This window comes from Ambystoma mexicanum, chromosome 6q (genome assembly GCF_040938575.1).
Source record: "Ambystoma mexicanum isolate Mex_15411 chromosome 6q, UKY_AmexF1_1, whole genome shotgun sequence".
In the NCBI taxonomy this organism is placed as follows: domain Eukaryota; kingdom Metazoa; phylum Chordata; class Amphibia; order Caudata; family Ambystomatidae; genus Ambystoma; species Ambystoma mexicanum.
The window spans coordinates 1,345,139,726-1,345,155,963 of NC_090937.1; the positions used below are offsets into that span (position 1 = coordinate 1,345,139,726).

General features: G+C 42.7%; 1 protein-coding gene across 2 annotated transcripts in view; it reads right to left on the bottom strand.

Annotated features, from left to right (window-relative positions):
• Window positions 1-16,238, bottom strand: part of TMEM128 (transmembrane protein 128) — a 150,617-nt gene that overhangs the window by 117,115 nt on the left and 17,264 nt on the right. For both annotated transcript variants that reach the window (XM_069631962.1, XM_069631963.1), the window contains exons 2-3: window positions 10,447-10,588; window positions 4,128-4,289 (exon numbers count right to left, since the gene is read on the bottom strand). In XM_069631962.1, the coding sequence (XP_069488063.1) occupies window positions 4,128-4,289; window positions 10,447-10,588 (304 nt within the window). The remainder of the gene's footprint in view (window positions 1-4,127; window positions 4,290-10,446; window positions 10,589-16,238) is intronic.

Sequence of the window (16,238 nt, forward strand, 5' to 3'; positions counted from 1 at the left end):
ATTGAGGCCACCTGTGGCGGGGGGTGGTGATGTAGAGCTTGAAGCAGCATGGCAGCTCCTGCGTGAGCTCTGCGCCAAGCCTAATAGCCTGAAGTTCCTGGGCAACTACAAGATTTAAAAATAGAGATACCCGCCTCGCACCGACAGCACGACCATTGGAGTGAAATTTGGCCCAGCTGGCGAGATTGATCTTGGGCAAGAGCTGCGGCGGTGGGGGGCCACTGAGAGGCCTGCTGAATTGGTGGATGACCGCATAGCGGGAGAGGAGGACCAGCCTGGCGTGAACGGGGACCAGGGCACGCAGACCCCGGTGTGGCACGGGGGTGAAGTCGCACCAGCAGAAGAAGGAGGAGGCGGCACGGGCACCCGGGCAACGAGGGAAGAGGCGGCAACCGGCCGCACAAGTGTGCAATGCCCAAGTGGGACACTGGAGCCCAGGAATGTGGGAGACACGGGCCAGCTTTGCAGTGAAGACACTGACGGTGGAGTGCTCAGCAGACTGCATGCTGCGTCTGAAGGATGGACTGGTGGCCGGAAGAAAACCAGTGTGTAGCACGGCCGTGGAAAACAGGGCACATCGCAGGCTGTTGCTGACGGGAGGGAGGCCTTATCCGGGCGAATAGGCAGCCTCCAAGAGCCTCTGCGGTCTCACGTGCTGAGGAAGAGCAGGCACCAGAGGTGAGAGGGAAACATCCATATTCGGAGCTAGTGCGAGGAAATCTGCTACCACAGAGGTGTGCAAGCCACAATTATGGGAGCACAGTTTCCACTGAGGCCCACTGAAGGCATGTTGATTGGTTGGAGCAGGAGAGATCGCCCTGCCAGGCCTGGAGGTTTGCAGGCTGCATCTGTGGGACCACTGGCAATCTGTTGATCAGTTGGAAGACAGTCCCAGTTAAGAGCCAAACTGAAAGAAGGGTCGGGCAGTGGAGCAGAGGAACTGGGCAGACTATCAGCACACCCGACTGGAGCAGTACAGTGAGGCTAGTGGAGCCAGCTTTGGTGGATGCCAGTGGGGCCCTGAAAGGGCAGTGGTTTGGCAAGGCGGTGAAAGAGGATAAGAATCAATGCACCTTGGCCTTTGATGGAGAGCAGGCAGGGAGGAAATCTAAGTTGGCCGAGGAGCACGTAGTACACCCAGGGGGGCACGGGAGGAGCGGCAGGGGCAGTGATTGGGGCTGACCTTGCCATGAAGGAGATCCTCTTGCACCTTAAGGAAGGCATAGAGAAATTGGCCACCAAGCTATATGGCCTTGACAAACAAGGTGGACCTTATACAATTAAGGCTCAATAAACATGGGACCATATTGAATGAGGCAGAGAACAGAATATCCATTTTAGAAGATGCAGTGGCGACAGTCTCTTCCAGGCTGGTGGCCCTAGGCAAGAACGACTAAAAATGAGGATCTGGAGGGCCGAGCGAGGCAAAGCAATATTTGCCTGGTGGCGATCCGGGAGCAACAGGGGATGGGCCGCATGTGTCGCTCTTTGGGAAGGACGAACTCTTGCCTATGTTTTTAGTGGAGCGTGCCCACTGGATCCAAGCATCGCTCCCCGGTCCTGGTGGCCTCGTCCCATAATAAGGAAACTTGTTAACCACAGACCGTGACACAATCCTTCGGCTGTCTAGGGAAAAGTGGGACTTCACCTTTGACGGGGACCGTGTCCAGATCTTCCCAGACTTATCCTCTGTGCAAGTGGCATGATGAACCTTTGTGGGGGTAAAGTGTAGGCCTGGAGATCCGCTATGCAATGATGTTACCAGCCAAGCTCAGGATACAATATGCTGGGAGAGCACACTTTATTTTAACCCCAGAGGAGGCTAGAAGATTCCTGGATGGAATTTCCGAAGAAGGGATCAGGAAGAGGCCGGCAGCCTTGAGGCCCAGGACAAGAACTAGCTAGGCCCTTCTGAAATTAGACCCGAGACAGTGGACGAGTGAGGGCTGGAGACGACCCGAGGGATGATTTGAAGGAGGGGCCCATGAAGGGCTGATGATAATGGTGTATGTTTGTGGAGAAAGAGGGCATTGCAAATAACAATGGAACTGGAAATGACATGCTTGCTCCCGCCGAAGCCCATAGGCGGGGCTGATAGAAGCTCCCGATAGATGCCAGGTGCAGTGGGGCGGAGCAGAGGGAGGGGGCCCAACAGTGCTCGGCCAGGGCGAGCAATGCCAGGAGTAATTGTTGCTTAAGAGGATCAGGGCTTGAAGGATGCATGAGGCCCCTGTGTGCATTCCACCAAGTTGCATTGGGGAAGGTGGAAGTGCGGGGGGTGAAAACGCGATCAAGTTGGGGTGGATTGTTTCGGCAAGGTGGGGACCAGACAAGTTGGGGATTGAGCAGTGTGAGGCAAGGGGGGTGGGGATGTTGGTGGGAGTTGGAGGGTCCCCGGTTACACATTGCCAATGGGATATGGCGGGAAGCTCAGATTGTCTCGGGGGGGAGGGGTAACCACTCAGATAAAGTTAGGAATGTTCATTTAAGCATGAGGCAGCATGGGATACGGGTGGCATTCCTCCAAGAGACCCACCTGGTAAGTCAGGGAGAGACAAATGGGCAAGAATGTGGGGGTGCCACAGATACTTTGTCATACTCCTCTTATGCAAGGGGCGGCGGCCATACTGATCCATAGCTCCCTTTGATTTTTTCTGGTGGAGATGGTCAAAGACCAGGATGGCAGGGCATTGCTATTAACAGGGTATATTGAAGGGATGAAGGTCACTCTACTGAACACATATGCCCTGAATATGGACGAGCCACGATTCTTTGACTGGGTGGCAGCCCAGTTGTCCCACGCAGCCGACTCCCTGATTCTAGAGGCGGGGGTGAATTTAATATGACGTTGGTTCAAAGATTGGACAGGTCCACAGGGTGGACTGTTGCCAATCCAGGGGTAGCCAGAGGGAGCTAGATCTACTTAGAATATATGGCCAAATGGATTTATGGCGGGTACAGCATCCCACTCAACGGGAATCTACATTTCAGTCTGGGGTGCACCATTCGGCTTCCCGAATAGACCTTATACTATCAACAGGGCATGTTGGGGTAAACCTGGGTCCTTGTGAGATTCTACTGAGAACACTCTTGAATCATTTGCCGTTGATATTGGACTGTCTGCTCCCCGGGCTGTTGGCCAAAGGGGTAAACTGGCAGTTCAAATCTGAGGCGCTGAAGGATGGGGTTTTTAACAAAGAACTGTGGGTAGAGATACAAGCCTATATTGCTATTAACAGTGTAACGGTGGAGTCCCCTGGTGTGCTGTGGAAAAGTGCTGGGTGTGGGGCGTCTGTGAAAAAGAGACAGACATATTGAAGGGTATAAGGCTGACTCAGAAGCCAGTGAAAACCAGTTGAAGCAATTGGAAGTGCAATATCAGGAGACAGGAGTTCTGGTGAATATCAGAAAGGCGCTTCATGCGTTCCAGTTGAACGCACAGAGGGAGGTGTGCTTTATGCATAGATAGCCCCAAATCAGATAGTACGGGGAGGGACAGAATACAGGGGCTCTCCTGGGGAGGCTGCTAGCGGCAGAGAGGAGGCATACTCAGAAGGACTATGGGAAGAATGCCATTGGGGACCACGTATTCCAGACCACAGACAGTCTCTGCACTCGCATATAGCCAACTCCATGCTCTTCTTTAAACAATTCTGTGTTTTTCCTGCGTTTCCCCAAGTTGACTGTCCTTTTCGGCTCATTGCTCGTTATGAAGCCCATCAAAAGCTTTCCTCAACTTCATTTTAGTCAATGTAGCTTGCATTGCATACCCAGAAATCAACGCTTTTATCTCTGATTCGTGTTGCAGCACCTCTTACCAGTGTAACAGCATCACATACAAATCATGCCCATTTGAATGCCCATAATTTTGCCAATGAAAATAATGCATCTAATAAGGCATCTATTTGAGGCATCACCAAGTAAAGAGAACCTTCTGCAGCATGTGGGAAAGTAACTATGAACAGTTGCAAAACAAAAGTTCATATCATCTGCTGCTATTGCATGTTTAGCTTAACGTTTTGCAGTGGAACAGTCTGTATGTACATTGACGCATGTGCATTGTACGATGTACCACAAGTATACAATAAAACAATGCTAAAAGATGATTATCATGTTGATCAACTTACCAGATGGATGCAACTATGAAAGTGGAAATAGTAATAGGTACTAATGCTCGATATTCTGAATCATAGTCAGCGATTCCACAAAACCATTCTAGGTAAATGATGCAGTAAAACGCAACTGACAAGCTCACAATCAAAAATATACCTCCACAGAGAAGTGATAAACTGCAGAGATAAAAAGAAGAAATATTCAAATGTTAATAACTACTCCACTGCCAAAGAGTTACAATGAAGATACAAATAACAAAATATCCTTATGCTGTTATTGGGTATGTTCATACTCTCATTAGACAATATATATTGCTAGCAAAAAGGTTTTCCAATATGCAGATTTTTGACATTCACATGTTCTTTTCAGAATATGCGCAGTCCTTTATCCTTCCAAGTTTGACAAATTGAGTACCAACACATTGGGTAGTAGCAACATGTACTACAGTACTTTGAAGTGGGATGAATATAGCATGAAGAGTCATATGAAAATTGGATTAACGGTATTGTCCACTCTGACAACATAAATTATTATTGAAGCATGAGATCACACACTAGATGGCTCTATTGTGTGGTATGTGACTACGGTCCATTGGGTCCAGAGTCCAAAAGAGCCTCTTACGAGGAAGGTGTCACCTCACACAGAATGGTGAGGGCACTGATGTGCTTAAAGCTTGTGCAGGGGGAAGAAAAGAAGCCTCGCCTGGGGCTTCCTGTAAGAGAGGTGGTCCACATCTCTTTGTATATACATGACAAAGGGAAGCTTAAAATGCAGCATGTACATGAGGTTAGGACCGCTATTGAAAGCTTGCAGAATGGCCAAAGGATGGCATCTTGACGATAAATGCAGATGTATAGAAGGCAGCCTTTTAATTGGTGGTTAGAGGCTACATTCCAAACTTTATGACTGTTTAAAGAGAAGAATGTACTCACTAATATATACTTTTTTATAAAAGAAACATGAATGCCTAGAAATCGTTGTCATCCTCAAACACATAATGTAGATAAGCTTTCAAAATCCACAGGTGCCGAGGCCATACTGAATCACTTTTAGTAACAAGATGTTAAGGCAGAAATCCATTTTCAGGAGTTCTGCAGTCTCGATTTATGGGACCCCCTACTCTTTTTGCTTCTTCCCCACTTTATTTCTTTTAGAAGCCCATGAACAAGTAGTGGATAAGCTGGACTGTAGATTTTGCAGCTTTGATGGGACAGCGGAAACACTGAAACACATTGTATTCGTGTGCCCGGGCTTAACCAGGGCAAGAATTAGATACCTCAGAGGTTTTACTGGTGATAAGAAAACCTACTCAGTTGAAGAGTGGTGGTTGACTTTTCTATTGGGAGAAGAATTTACATTGACTTTGGAACTGATAAACATTTTTAAGTGAGGTTTTTCAATGCAAACAAAATAGGATAGACAGTGGTACCCCGGTCAGGTCCCTCCATAAGCGCAAGGCACCCATAAGACCCCATCAAGTAGAACGGTAGAGGATGATCTCCTTTAACTCGCTTTAATCATAAGGCCAATGCTACATTTAGAAAGTATTGCCTTCAGAAATCCCCAGTCCACTTCCCCTAGCACTTTCTTTTTTTAGTGTTCAAAACAAGCAGCAAAGAGTGGACTGGGGATTTGTTGGCATCATCCTTCAAATGGAGGACTCTGCGGATATTATCCACTGATCCACTACTCAAAATAAATCCAAAGTGACCTGGGTAGACTAATGTGGTCATGAAGGATTTTAGACGATTAGCGGAATTTCACGTTCAAGAAGGGTATGGTCCCATACAAAGGAAAACAGCATGGGGCTTTTATCAACTTTTGGGAGAATTATTACCTGGGCATGTGTCATAGAATCAGAAAGGTCAGCCCCTTCATTAATTGAGTTGAATAGCCTTGGTCTAAGGACTGCCTATAGGTGGTCCAATGTCATATTCTTTTTTTAAAAAGAGGCAGTTAGGCCATTGGGTCAAGGTCCTTTGATAAGTTACAACATCTTAACTGCCAAAAAAAACAGATCACTCAAAATCCATGATTTTAGGAACTATGTCGGTTGACTTTTTCCCAGACCTAAACTGTAAGATGAGCCTACAACCAAATAATTTTTGCGTTTCAACCTGCCTTGCTCCCAGCCCCTCCTCAAATGTATTTCTTGTAATGCAACTGCTATGATCTGCAGCTTTTAAGCTCTTTATCCATTTGTGTGCCAACCAATAACTGGAAACATTTTCAGTCTTCCAAATGACTCATCCAGAAACAAATCTTGTGATTCATAACTCACACTTTTGCCAAAGATATCTGCCCTTTGTTAGTCCTGTACCCATCCACCATTATGTAGTCTCCCCAACACACTGTATGTGCCTCATCCTTTACCACCTAACACTGTGGGCCTGATTCATGGAACATTTTCCTATGGCATTGCGCGATTCTAAAACACATCCATGAATCAGGCCCTGTGTCTTAACGCCCCACACTCCCACTCCTAAAAACGCATGAAACGGTATATTAACCAGTACTCATAGGTTGCTCCTACATATCCTGCCCTAACCAGCGCCCAGCTCGAACTACACTACCACCGCGCCCCACACATTTTGCCACCAGTGGACTGGGATGAGGGGAGGGTATGTTGTTCATTGAACAGTCTATGTCATGTACGTTTGTTTTTGCGACATAATGCTATTCACAAACGTGACTGTATTGCATAAGCACAGTTAAAGTGGACATAAAATAAAAAAGATGTTTAAAAAGAGATGAAATGACAGCGAGTGGTTGCTCAAATGGGCACGACATTTGATTTGCAGGACTTATACACAGTAAAGAAATTAAAGAACTCAATCGCTTGTGGTTCAGATGGACACCCTAACACCATTCATAAGCTAGATCCTACTCTATGGTCGGAAATATTATGGCTGCTCTACCAGCAGATAATAGACCCTGGTAAACTTCCACTAAATTGGACTAAAGCTATAGTGATGGTTATTCACAAAAAAGGTGATCGATTTTCACCACTAAATTATCGTCTGATAAGCCTGATTGATACATCCAGCAAATTGTTGCCATCATTTGTATTAAAGGACTTAGAAGAATAGACATTAAAGTCTGTGTGTTTAACAATGTTCCAAACAGGGTTTAGAAAACATATGGGCACCACCTTACGTTGTGTTAAAATCTTCTGTACCATTATATTCTGCTGCTTTAGACATGTATGCTGCCCTTGATTAGGTGTAAGCTCTGGTGCAAACTACGAGGATGGAATATTCCCTGTGGATTACTGAACATGATTGTTTTACTCCATATGGATAACAATACAGGTTAGATTAGACATCTCTGGCACCCTGTCTAGGTGAATTAAGATAAACTAAGGTTTGTGACAAGGGTGCATTCTTGCCCCTTCTCTATTTAACCTTTATATGGCAGTCATATCTGAAGACATGGCAAAACCGGGTCTATTTCCTCCAGAGTTCGGCAAGACTGAAATTGAGTGGTTACCATACGCTGATTAATTTGACTGGACAGACCCCTATTGGTCTGTTACCTGGATCAGGCAGATTTCTGGAAGCAGTGTGTTAACACTCTTAATCCTAAACTGCACTTAGCACTTTACCAGGTATGGCGTGATGCCACTACTCATTTGAAAATAAGTCAGAGGGGGGCTCTCCCTGGTGCGTAGTGGCTCTTATTGTATGTTTGTATGTTAGTATGAAACGATTAGTTTTATCTGTGCGAATATGAAGAGGGTTTCATGTTTTGCACCTATATACAGCATCACCTACTTATCAACTATACCAAGGATTTCATCAAGGATTTGATCCTATTTATTTTATCATGTATTATGCCTTGAATGATTGATTGATCTGATGTGATGGTATCGATGTTATTAGATGTATGTGATTTGTTACATCATGCATATTAAATAGAATTTATAATTCAGTGGTTTGATGTAATTATGTGTAAAGTTTTTTACGTTTGTTTAAAACTGTATCACATTAATAAATAATAATAGTAACAAAGCCTTAACTACTTTAGGGATTTTGTAGGAGATCATGGATTGGAGGTTAACTCTGGAAAATCAAAAATTATCACTTTTCTCAGTTAACCAGAAAAAACATGGTCAATTAATAATTCCAAGATGAGGAGGTCAGAAATTTCCTATATCTTGGTTTTACTACCGCAAATAAAATAAAGTAACAATAATCAAGGATAGACTGAAGCTGAAATGTTGATCATTTCGGTCTCAAGCAAAGATCATTTTAGTTAGACATTGCTTATTCACACTGATCCCATTCATTGAATTTGTGAAGCTAAAAGGTGATTCCTAGTATTACCTAAGGCTTGGAATTATTGAATGACACAGACCTCATCTGGCTAAGTGTTTTGGAAGGTCGGTTATGAAGAGCGGTTTTGAAGTTACGCCCCTCTGTCCATATTTCAATGATTAGACAAGAATTTGGAATTAATTCGTGGAGACTTACAGTCTTAAGGAATAGACTAACCTTATACAGTAAGCTTTTAATCGTAGAATCTAATTCTCTCTTTCAGCTCTTAAACAATGCACAGTTGGAAGGAGAAGACTCTGCCGTTTCGCAATTTATTAAGAAGTGTGATAAATTACCGTCGACTATAAATCTTGACAATTTCGTTTTAATGGACAATACCAACATTATGGAGAAAAAGAAACTGAAGGAGTTCGATAACATCCATAATTGTTATCCAATCCAAAGCTTTACAAGGTTTATAGGGATGCATTTCCTACCTTACTATCTCCTACAACCCATGTTGAAAAAAGTCCCTTCTCCAGTAATAAGAATGTGGCTTCTAATATTGTGGTTTAATGTACTTCACACAATGGAGGTCATTGGCCCTTGATTAAAATTGCAGAGGTTTAAACGGATTTGCAAAGTTTCTGGGATTATGTGGATTCTCTGTACCATCTGATTATAGAATGCGTTAGGTTGAGTGATAAGGGACAGCTATTCTTTGAAAGGTTTGTTTACTCTCCGATTGCAGTCTGCTCTGAAGCATTACTGTCTAGAATTAGGGCAGTGAGAACTGAGCCTATATTTAGCAATAATGGACTTCCTAAAGCACATTTTTAATATATTAAATGCAGGAAGGAAATTATAAGGCACTTTTGTACTCTTTTTATTGTAATGATGTATATTAGAGGAATTTATTTTATTGTTATTGTGTGATTATAATCTGTTTGCATTTTCTTTTTAGCCTATTGTTGTATTAATCCAGATGGAATGTATGGTATAGTTTATTTTTGTTAGTATGGTAAAAGTAAATCTTCTTTTGGGATTGTATCCTGTAATGTATAAAGGTTAAGATTTTAACCATAAATACAGACTCTTGGATTATTTTTCCTTAGCCTCTTTTTTTCTTTATTAAGCAGGAGGTGGTGTGAATAGAGATGGTGTACTGTAGGGCTGGGGATACCAGGGGTTGGGGGAAAGAGTCCACCTGGCAGCAAGTGCTGCATAAAAGAAATTAATGTATTCAGTTCTTCGATTTTCCAGTGTGCGAATCTCCTCCTGAGATTTCCTCAAATCGAAAACAACTGTTACCATGCATTTGCTCTAATGTCAGATTGTGAGAGTTTATTTGGAGTGTCTTTGACCTACAGAGCTAACACTTCTAATTAACTCCCTTAAACGTACTCTCCTGTAAATTAAGTAGGTCACCACCAAAACGTTCCAAACCCCCCATATACACTCAACCCCTCAGACCCCTGGAGCCATGTGCCATCCCACACCATGGATCCTCATAACTAATATTTCACGGAAACAAAACAGAAATAGTCCCACACCAAGCCCAATTTACGCACTTTTCAAGTTACAAATATTCACGCAACCTCAATGGTATGCACACATACCTATGAACGGCAGTGAGTTTTTATTTTTCTTAAAAATACAATTAATAAATATATACATGCACTGTTAGTTTGGCTAACACAGCATTCCAATCCATCTAAAAAAAGGTAAAAACCAACAAAAATGTATCTATATCTCTCGAGACATGCCCATGAATGAAATGGCACCAATGCTGAGATGTATGATGGATCCAGACTAATTTTCTTTTCGGTTTTTTGGAGGTGGTTAGGACTGGTTAGCAATACATCGTCCCTTTTACATGCTATAAAAGAAATCACTTGGCAGTAAGAACGTGGCTGAAAAGAAAATGAAAACAATAGAGTGCCCCAATGAGTCTGACTAAATCTGTAATGAGTCTGGATTCAGCCCCTGCTATTAATTAGGCAGGTTGCGGTGGGCCACGGATTTGTAACATATGAGAATAGGATACAGCAGTGAGAAAAGCATAAAGGCAGTTTACCTGCCTTCCTGTAGATGCTCTTTGACAACTTTGAAAAACTCTACGTAATATGTTGCAGCAACCGATGCCAGGATCCAGAAAACAGAATGTGTGTTGACCCTTGGAAGTGGCTTATTTTTCTTCTTCTCATCTTCAGAACTCTCTAAAAGAAAGTACATTTGAGAACATTATTATTTTCCCGTTTACCATAATTTCAACGACAGCTCTACCACACAGAATAAAGTGCTGAATAGAATTTCATATTTGCCATGACAGACACGCTAAGGCAAAATAATATTTAGAGTAGACAATGATCATGGGTCCTATCTTGATGTAGAGGCACATCTAGGTCATTCCACAAATGTAAACAACACTCTGATGTAAAGAAGACTATCCCATATTACCGCAGTACAGATTAAAGTATTTGAGTGTTTTTATTTAATATTCCAACTTGTATAGTACAATTATTATATTTGTTCTTTCTTGCTTGTCCATACTATTGATCCTTTCTATATTGTTACTTTCAAATGACAGGATAAAAGTGCAAACCATTTAAATGTCTGTACTTATACAGCAGATGCACATTATTCATCATTCTGATTTGAATAGTATGCCTTCATATAGCATGGATCCTCATAACTAATATTTCACGGAAACAAAACAGAAATAGTACATAACAATGAGGATAGATTTCCAATTCCCAATAATGTCCAATCGGCCTCTGGGGAACCCCGATAGTAGCAACAAAGAACTCTGAGATTGACAGCTGCGCAAGCCTTGGTGAACCGTTAATACGCTCTTCCTTTGGTCCAGAGCTCTAAAGGCATCTGCCTAACACGCTAGTACATACATTACAGAAAAACTCAGCAAAATAAGTTGCAAAGGAATATGCCAGTAACTGGCACCATGACCTGACAGTCTTGCAGATATTTATAAAAATAAATCTTCAGCTAGTACCATCCAGCCAGAGTCCCATGGCTGATCCTTCTATTCTCATACTTGTGTGAGGGAAAAAAGCAAGAACAAAAGCATTCTTCCACTTCTCATCCCAGTATGCATGTCCTATGTTGCAGGTGAGGAAGAGCAAAAAAGCCCTGAAAACTGCTTTTAATAAGTAGCTTGACAACAAGCATTCAACACTGTTTTAACCCTCAAAGTTCCAGAAATGCCTGGTTTACTACACTTTGGTTTCCTCTATGCACGCTTCAAGATGTTTCAAAAGCGTCTTGCCATAGGTTTTCATGACACTACCTCCCAGGGAAACTGGGAGGTAGTTACAGGAGTTTCCCCGAATACCCTTTGTGTACAGCACAACTACTTCAGAAGTTTACAAAGATAATGGTCTGTAATGAAAGGACTACTGTGCTGCGGGAGTACAGGGATGAATAGTGGTTTCTAAACCCTACACAGGGCCCGATTCTCAAGTGGGTGGCAATTGCCGAAAATGTCGTAAAAAGTGCTAACAACATTTTCGGTAATTACACCCTATTTTGAAGGTGGTGCAATCTTCCGAAGTCGGAATGATTACACCACTTTAGGAATATGGGTGCCGGTTGCTAGGAAGGGCTGGAAACCAACCTAGCAACCGGCACTCTCATTAACTCTGTCTTTGCATGGTTATTCTTGTGGCACTCCTCCAATTTCGTAAGCGCTTGAAATTGGCGCTGAAGTAAGGTACTAAATTGGTGTCGTACAGGAGGAGTGCCACAGGAAGCACATGTAAAGAAGGAGTGCCACAAGAAGCACATGGCTGTCTGGGTGTGCAGATGGTGACAGGTGGGTCCATCATTGCATTTGTTTATCTTTATTTGCAGACGAGTGTATACTGCCATCCATATGGCAGTATGCACTCTTCTGCAAATAAAGATAAACAAATGCAGTGAAGGACCCACCTGTCAGCATCTGCACAGCCAAAAAGCACGTGCATTTTTGTTTTCATCTCGGCAGCATTTTCGTTAAATAACGATTCCCTCGTTATTTAAGTAAAATGCTGCCGAGATTCTGCAATTACAGCAAAAGCACTGTTGTGCTTTGCGAAGACGCCCAGGCCCACATGAGAATAGCAGTGGTGCCTGGGCGTCAAGAAATGGCACCGCGAGTCGTGCTATTTAGCACGCTCACTGCGCCAAGATGAGAATCGGGCCCACACCACTATTAAACCAGCAGTGATGGGTTCCATGTAATGTCCCCGCAAAAATATCTCCTGACCAAAAAAAAAAAAAAAAAAAAAAAAAAAAAAAAAAAAAAAAAATCGCAGTTTTCTTTTTTTTCTTTTTTACAATGGACATTCCCACAACCCATCCCCATACATAATAGTTGCTTACCTTTAGAGTCGCTCTCAAATCTGCTTTTCGCAGGCTAAACAGCTCATGGCCCTACAAGTGATTTCTACAAAACTCTCTCTCTTTGTGCAAGACTTTTATTCTCTAAGAAGTGCCTCCGCTCCATATTGACTTTGGCTGTCCTGGCTACCTGCAGACTCTTCTAGTCCACTGAATTTAATATTTCTGTCCTTCATAGGTGGTAACTTGTTTTAGACTGTTATTGCTGGGAACGGCTGGTCTAGACTGCAATGGAAGATTTAAGTATACTCACATACCCTGAGAACCTGTTTAACATTTGTTTCCTTCCTTTAACCTTTCCTTTCTGCAACCCCCGAATCTGCAAAGTATAACTAGAGATATAAATAAAGGCCATTACTGTCCTTGTGAATGAAGTCACCTGCGGGTGTAGGAATTGTGTAAGAAGCATATCCAAGTATTCAATAACTTGTGCTGATTCTGGAAAAGGATATTTGATTGTTACATATCTTGCCCTTTTTAGAGATCGATTATTTAAAAATTGATGTTATGTAAATAAATATAACTGAAATCTTGAGTGTAAGTGTTACTTGGATACTTGTATTTTCCAATTTCATTGCTACAGCTCTACAGCTCACATTTACCCCTCTTGAGATAGGCCTGGCTGCTCAGTCACACTAACAACTTGTCTAGTACAGACCTACACCATAAGGTGGGTTACCTATTACCAAGCAGATAAGTTTTGTGTAGTCTCACACAGTGTTACTACACCAATTCTTGCCAAACATCCACGACTTTGGTTAACTCTAGAAACAGCAAGGATTCATGACTGGTACACCAATTAAAAACAGTCAGCATGTGTTAGCATTGTTAGATGCCATAATGTTACCTTAACAAATTTCTATCATCAATTGTACCACCCACCGGACACTGGATGATCCCATTAGTTGTGGAAATTATTTTGCTGATCAACTGCCAAATTGGGTGCCACCTTAGAGGGCAACGATGTATACATCTTGCTTGTGGAAGCTGTACAGGAGGAGACACCATATAAAACTTTAGGACGATATTGCACATATGCAAATGAATGCGCCTGCAAAGACAAATGAATAAGAAAGGGGTGCCGGTTACATGAGAACTCCATGTGGCGAGATGAACAGGGTCGGTTAGTGGCTCCAAAACACCAGTGTCACACCTTATCTGGGAAAACCACAGGAAGGCACATGTGGGGAAGAGATGGGGTGACAATGCTAGTGGGACAATCCTGGTTTGCACAGAACGTACGACCATGGATTAAGAATACTGTCAAAGATGTGTAACATGCTTGCATAACGTGGGGAAGAGTGTGCCGAACAGGCCCGGGATACACCCTCCAACATGTGGCCCATTTATGGGGCAATAAATTGATAGATTTTCTCCAACTGCCAACATTTTATCAGTGAAATGCCTGCTTGTAATAGTGGACGTTTTCTCAAGATGGAGGTGCACCCATCTGTTAAGGGAGATGCATTGATTGTCATAAACAAACATGCTGTGCCCAGATTTGTGAAACCGGTAAGTATTAACAGGGATCAGGGAACTATTTTAATTAATAACATTATCAAAACACTGCTGTCCACTCTGAAGGTCCAGCTTAATTTGCATTGTCTTCACCATCCCCAATCAGCCAGGGCAGTTGAGACGAAATGGAGTCTTGAGGAATAATTTGGCCACACTATGCCATGAAACATGGTTGAAGTGGCCAGAGGCCCTACCACTAGTCCCGTTTAGCATGCGGTGGGGTAAAATATAGCCCCACAGTGACAGAGATTAAGAGGCCATGCTAGGCCCCCTATTGTGAGAGTGAAGCTGGTTAATGTAGAGTCCCACTGAAATATAAAAGCCAGTACAAAACATGGATTTCGACATAAGGCCTAGTGAAATGAAAGAAAAAGGCCTCCTTTCACTGTGTTAAAATCAACAGGCGCTCAATTGAAGAAAAATATGCCGTAGAGCTTAAAATTGCTGATTGTGCCCAGTGCATAGAAAAATAAGACATGTGTGGCTTGAAATGCTGTTTTTTTCCTAAAACATGAAAGTTACAATTTCATCTTAAAGACACTGATAGCAGCATGTGACATTGACTTCTATACAGCACAAGACGGTGATCCAGAAATCCAAAGTGAAGTCAATCCTTTTGCATTTGTTCATAATACAAAGACTCATTTTCATCATCATACCACACCCTTTAAAGTAGGAAAGGGCTATTTCGTTTTTTGTAAACTTGAACACTGGTTCCTTATGTAACTGTGACCTACGTGTGAATAATACCAAAAGTGAACTTACATCTGTTTACATATTGCACTGTAATTATAAAAAGCATAACCAGATGTGATACAAAAGGTCATGTTGAACACATCTCTTCAATTTAAAATGCTATTCTGTTAGAATTATGTTGTACATTGTTTTCCCCCACTGAAATGAAAGGTCTGTTCCTCTGAAACTTTGACCTCAAGACCTTTGGGCTGGGCTCACCAGGAAAAGCAGGCCTGGTTTTCAGTTGAAATGCTAAGAAATGGATCAGAATTGTGGAGGCTGTAGGTAACACAGCCAGCAGAAATTACCTTTAAGGTCAAACTTCCCTATTAACTGTGCATTAGTCCCGAACACGGTCTTTTGAAGCCAAGGAGGGGAGGGAGGAATTTAGAATAATATGAGCCAGGGAGATGTCCTGGTAATGCGACAGAAATTAAATGAAACTTGAAAAGAAGGTGGGGCACTATTGTGAAACTGAGCGACACATGTGAAACATTGGTTGATTAACATAGGATTACATTTTCCTTAATAAAAAGAGACTTGTGTGTCCCAGCAAGCTCTTTCTCGGACTCATATTAAAGGGTATAAGAAGCCTGTTGGTACCATGTAAATATGAATTCTAAGTGATGTATACAATTTGAGTTATGAAGGAAATTAGCATTCCGGCCTTCTCATAATTTTGAGGAAATGGAACGTTGGTAAGGTGATAAGAGTGGGAAATTAAGGTTTGAATCTTGAAGTGTCAGATTTTTTAACCTTTTCGGCTCAGGAGCAAATCGAAAAAAACGGGAGCTTCTCACAGGAAGGTCGTGCCAAAATAAGATTATTATTTTCCGACTCGCCATAAAATATGGAATATATATACATACACACACACACACTACAGTTATCTGGAAAAATTAAGGTAGCTGCCATGTTGTGAGATTTGTAGGAACACTGAAAAGGTAAACCCACCCGTGAATTTGGGATGATGAAGCTTTCACCTCTCTCAGCCTCCATCATCCACACCTCGCAACTCCTTGTCCTATCAGTAGGCAGTGGGTGTATTGGGGGGAGGGTGAAGGGAGAGAGAATTGTGATGTGAGTGTCACAAGCCTTATAAGAGATCAGTTTTCAATCTAAGAGACTTTTTGGGCTTACTTTTCCACACTGCTCCTGGAGGTAGTCTACATATGGACGCTTGCGAGGAACAACTAGCAGAGAGGCAAGGAGAGCTAC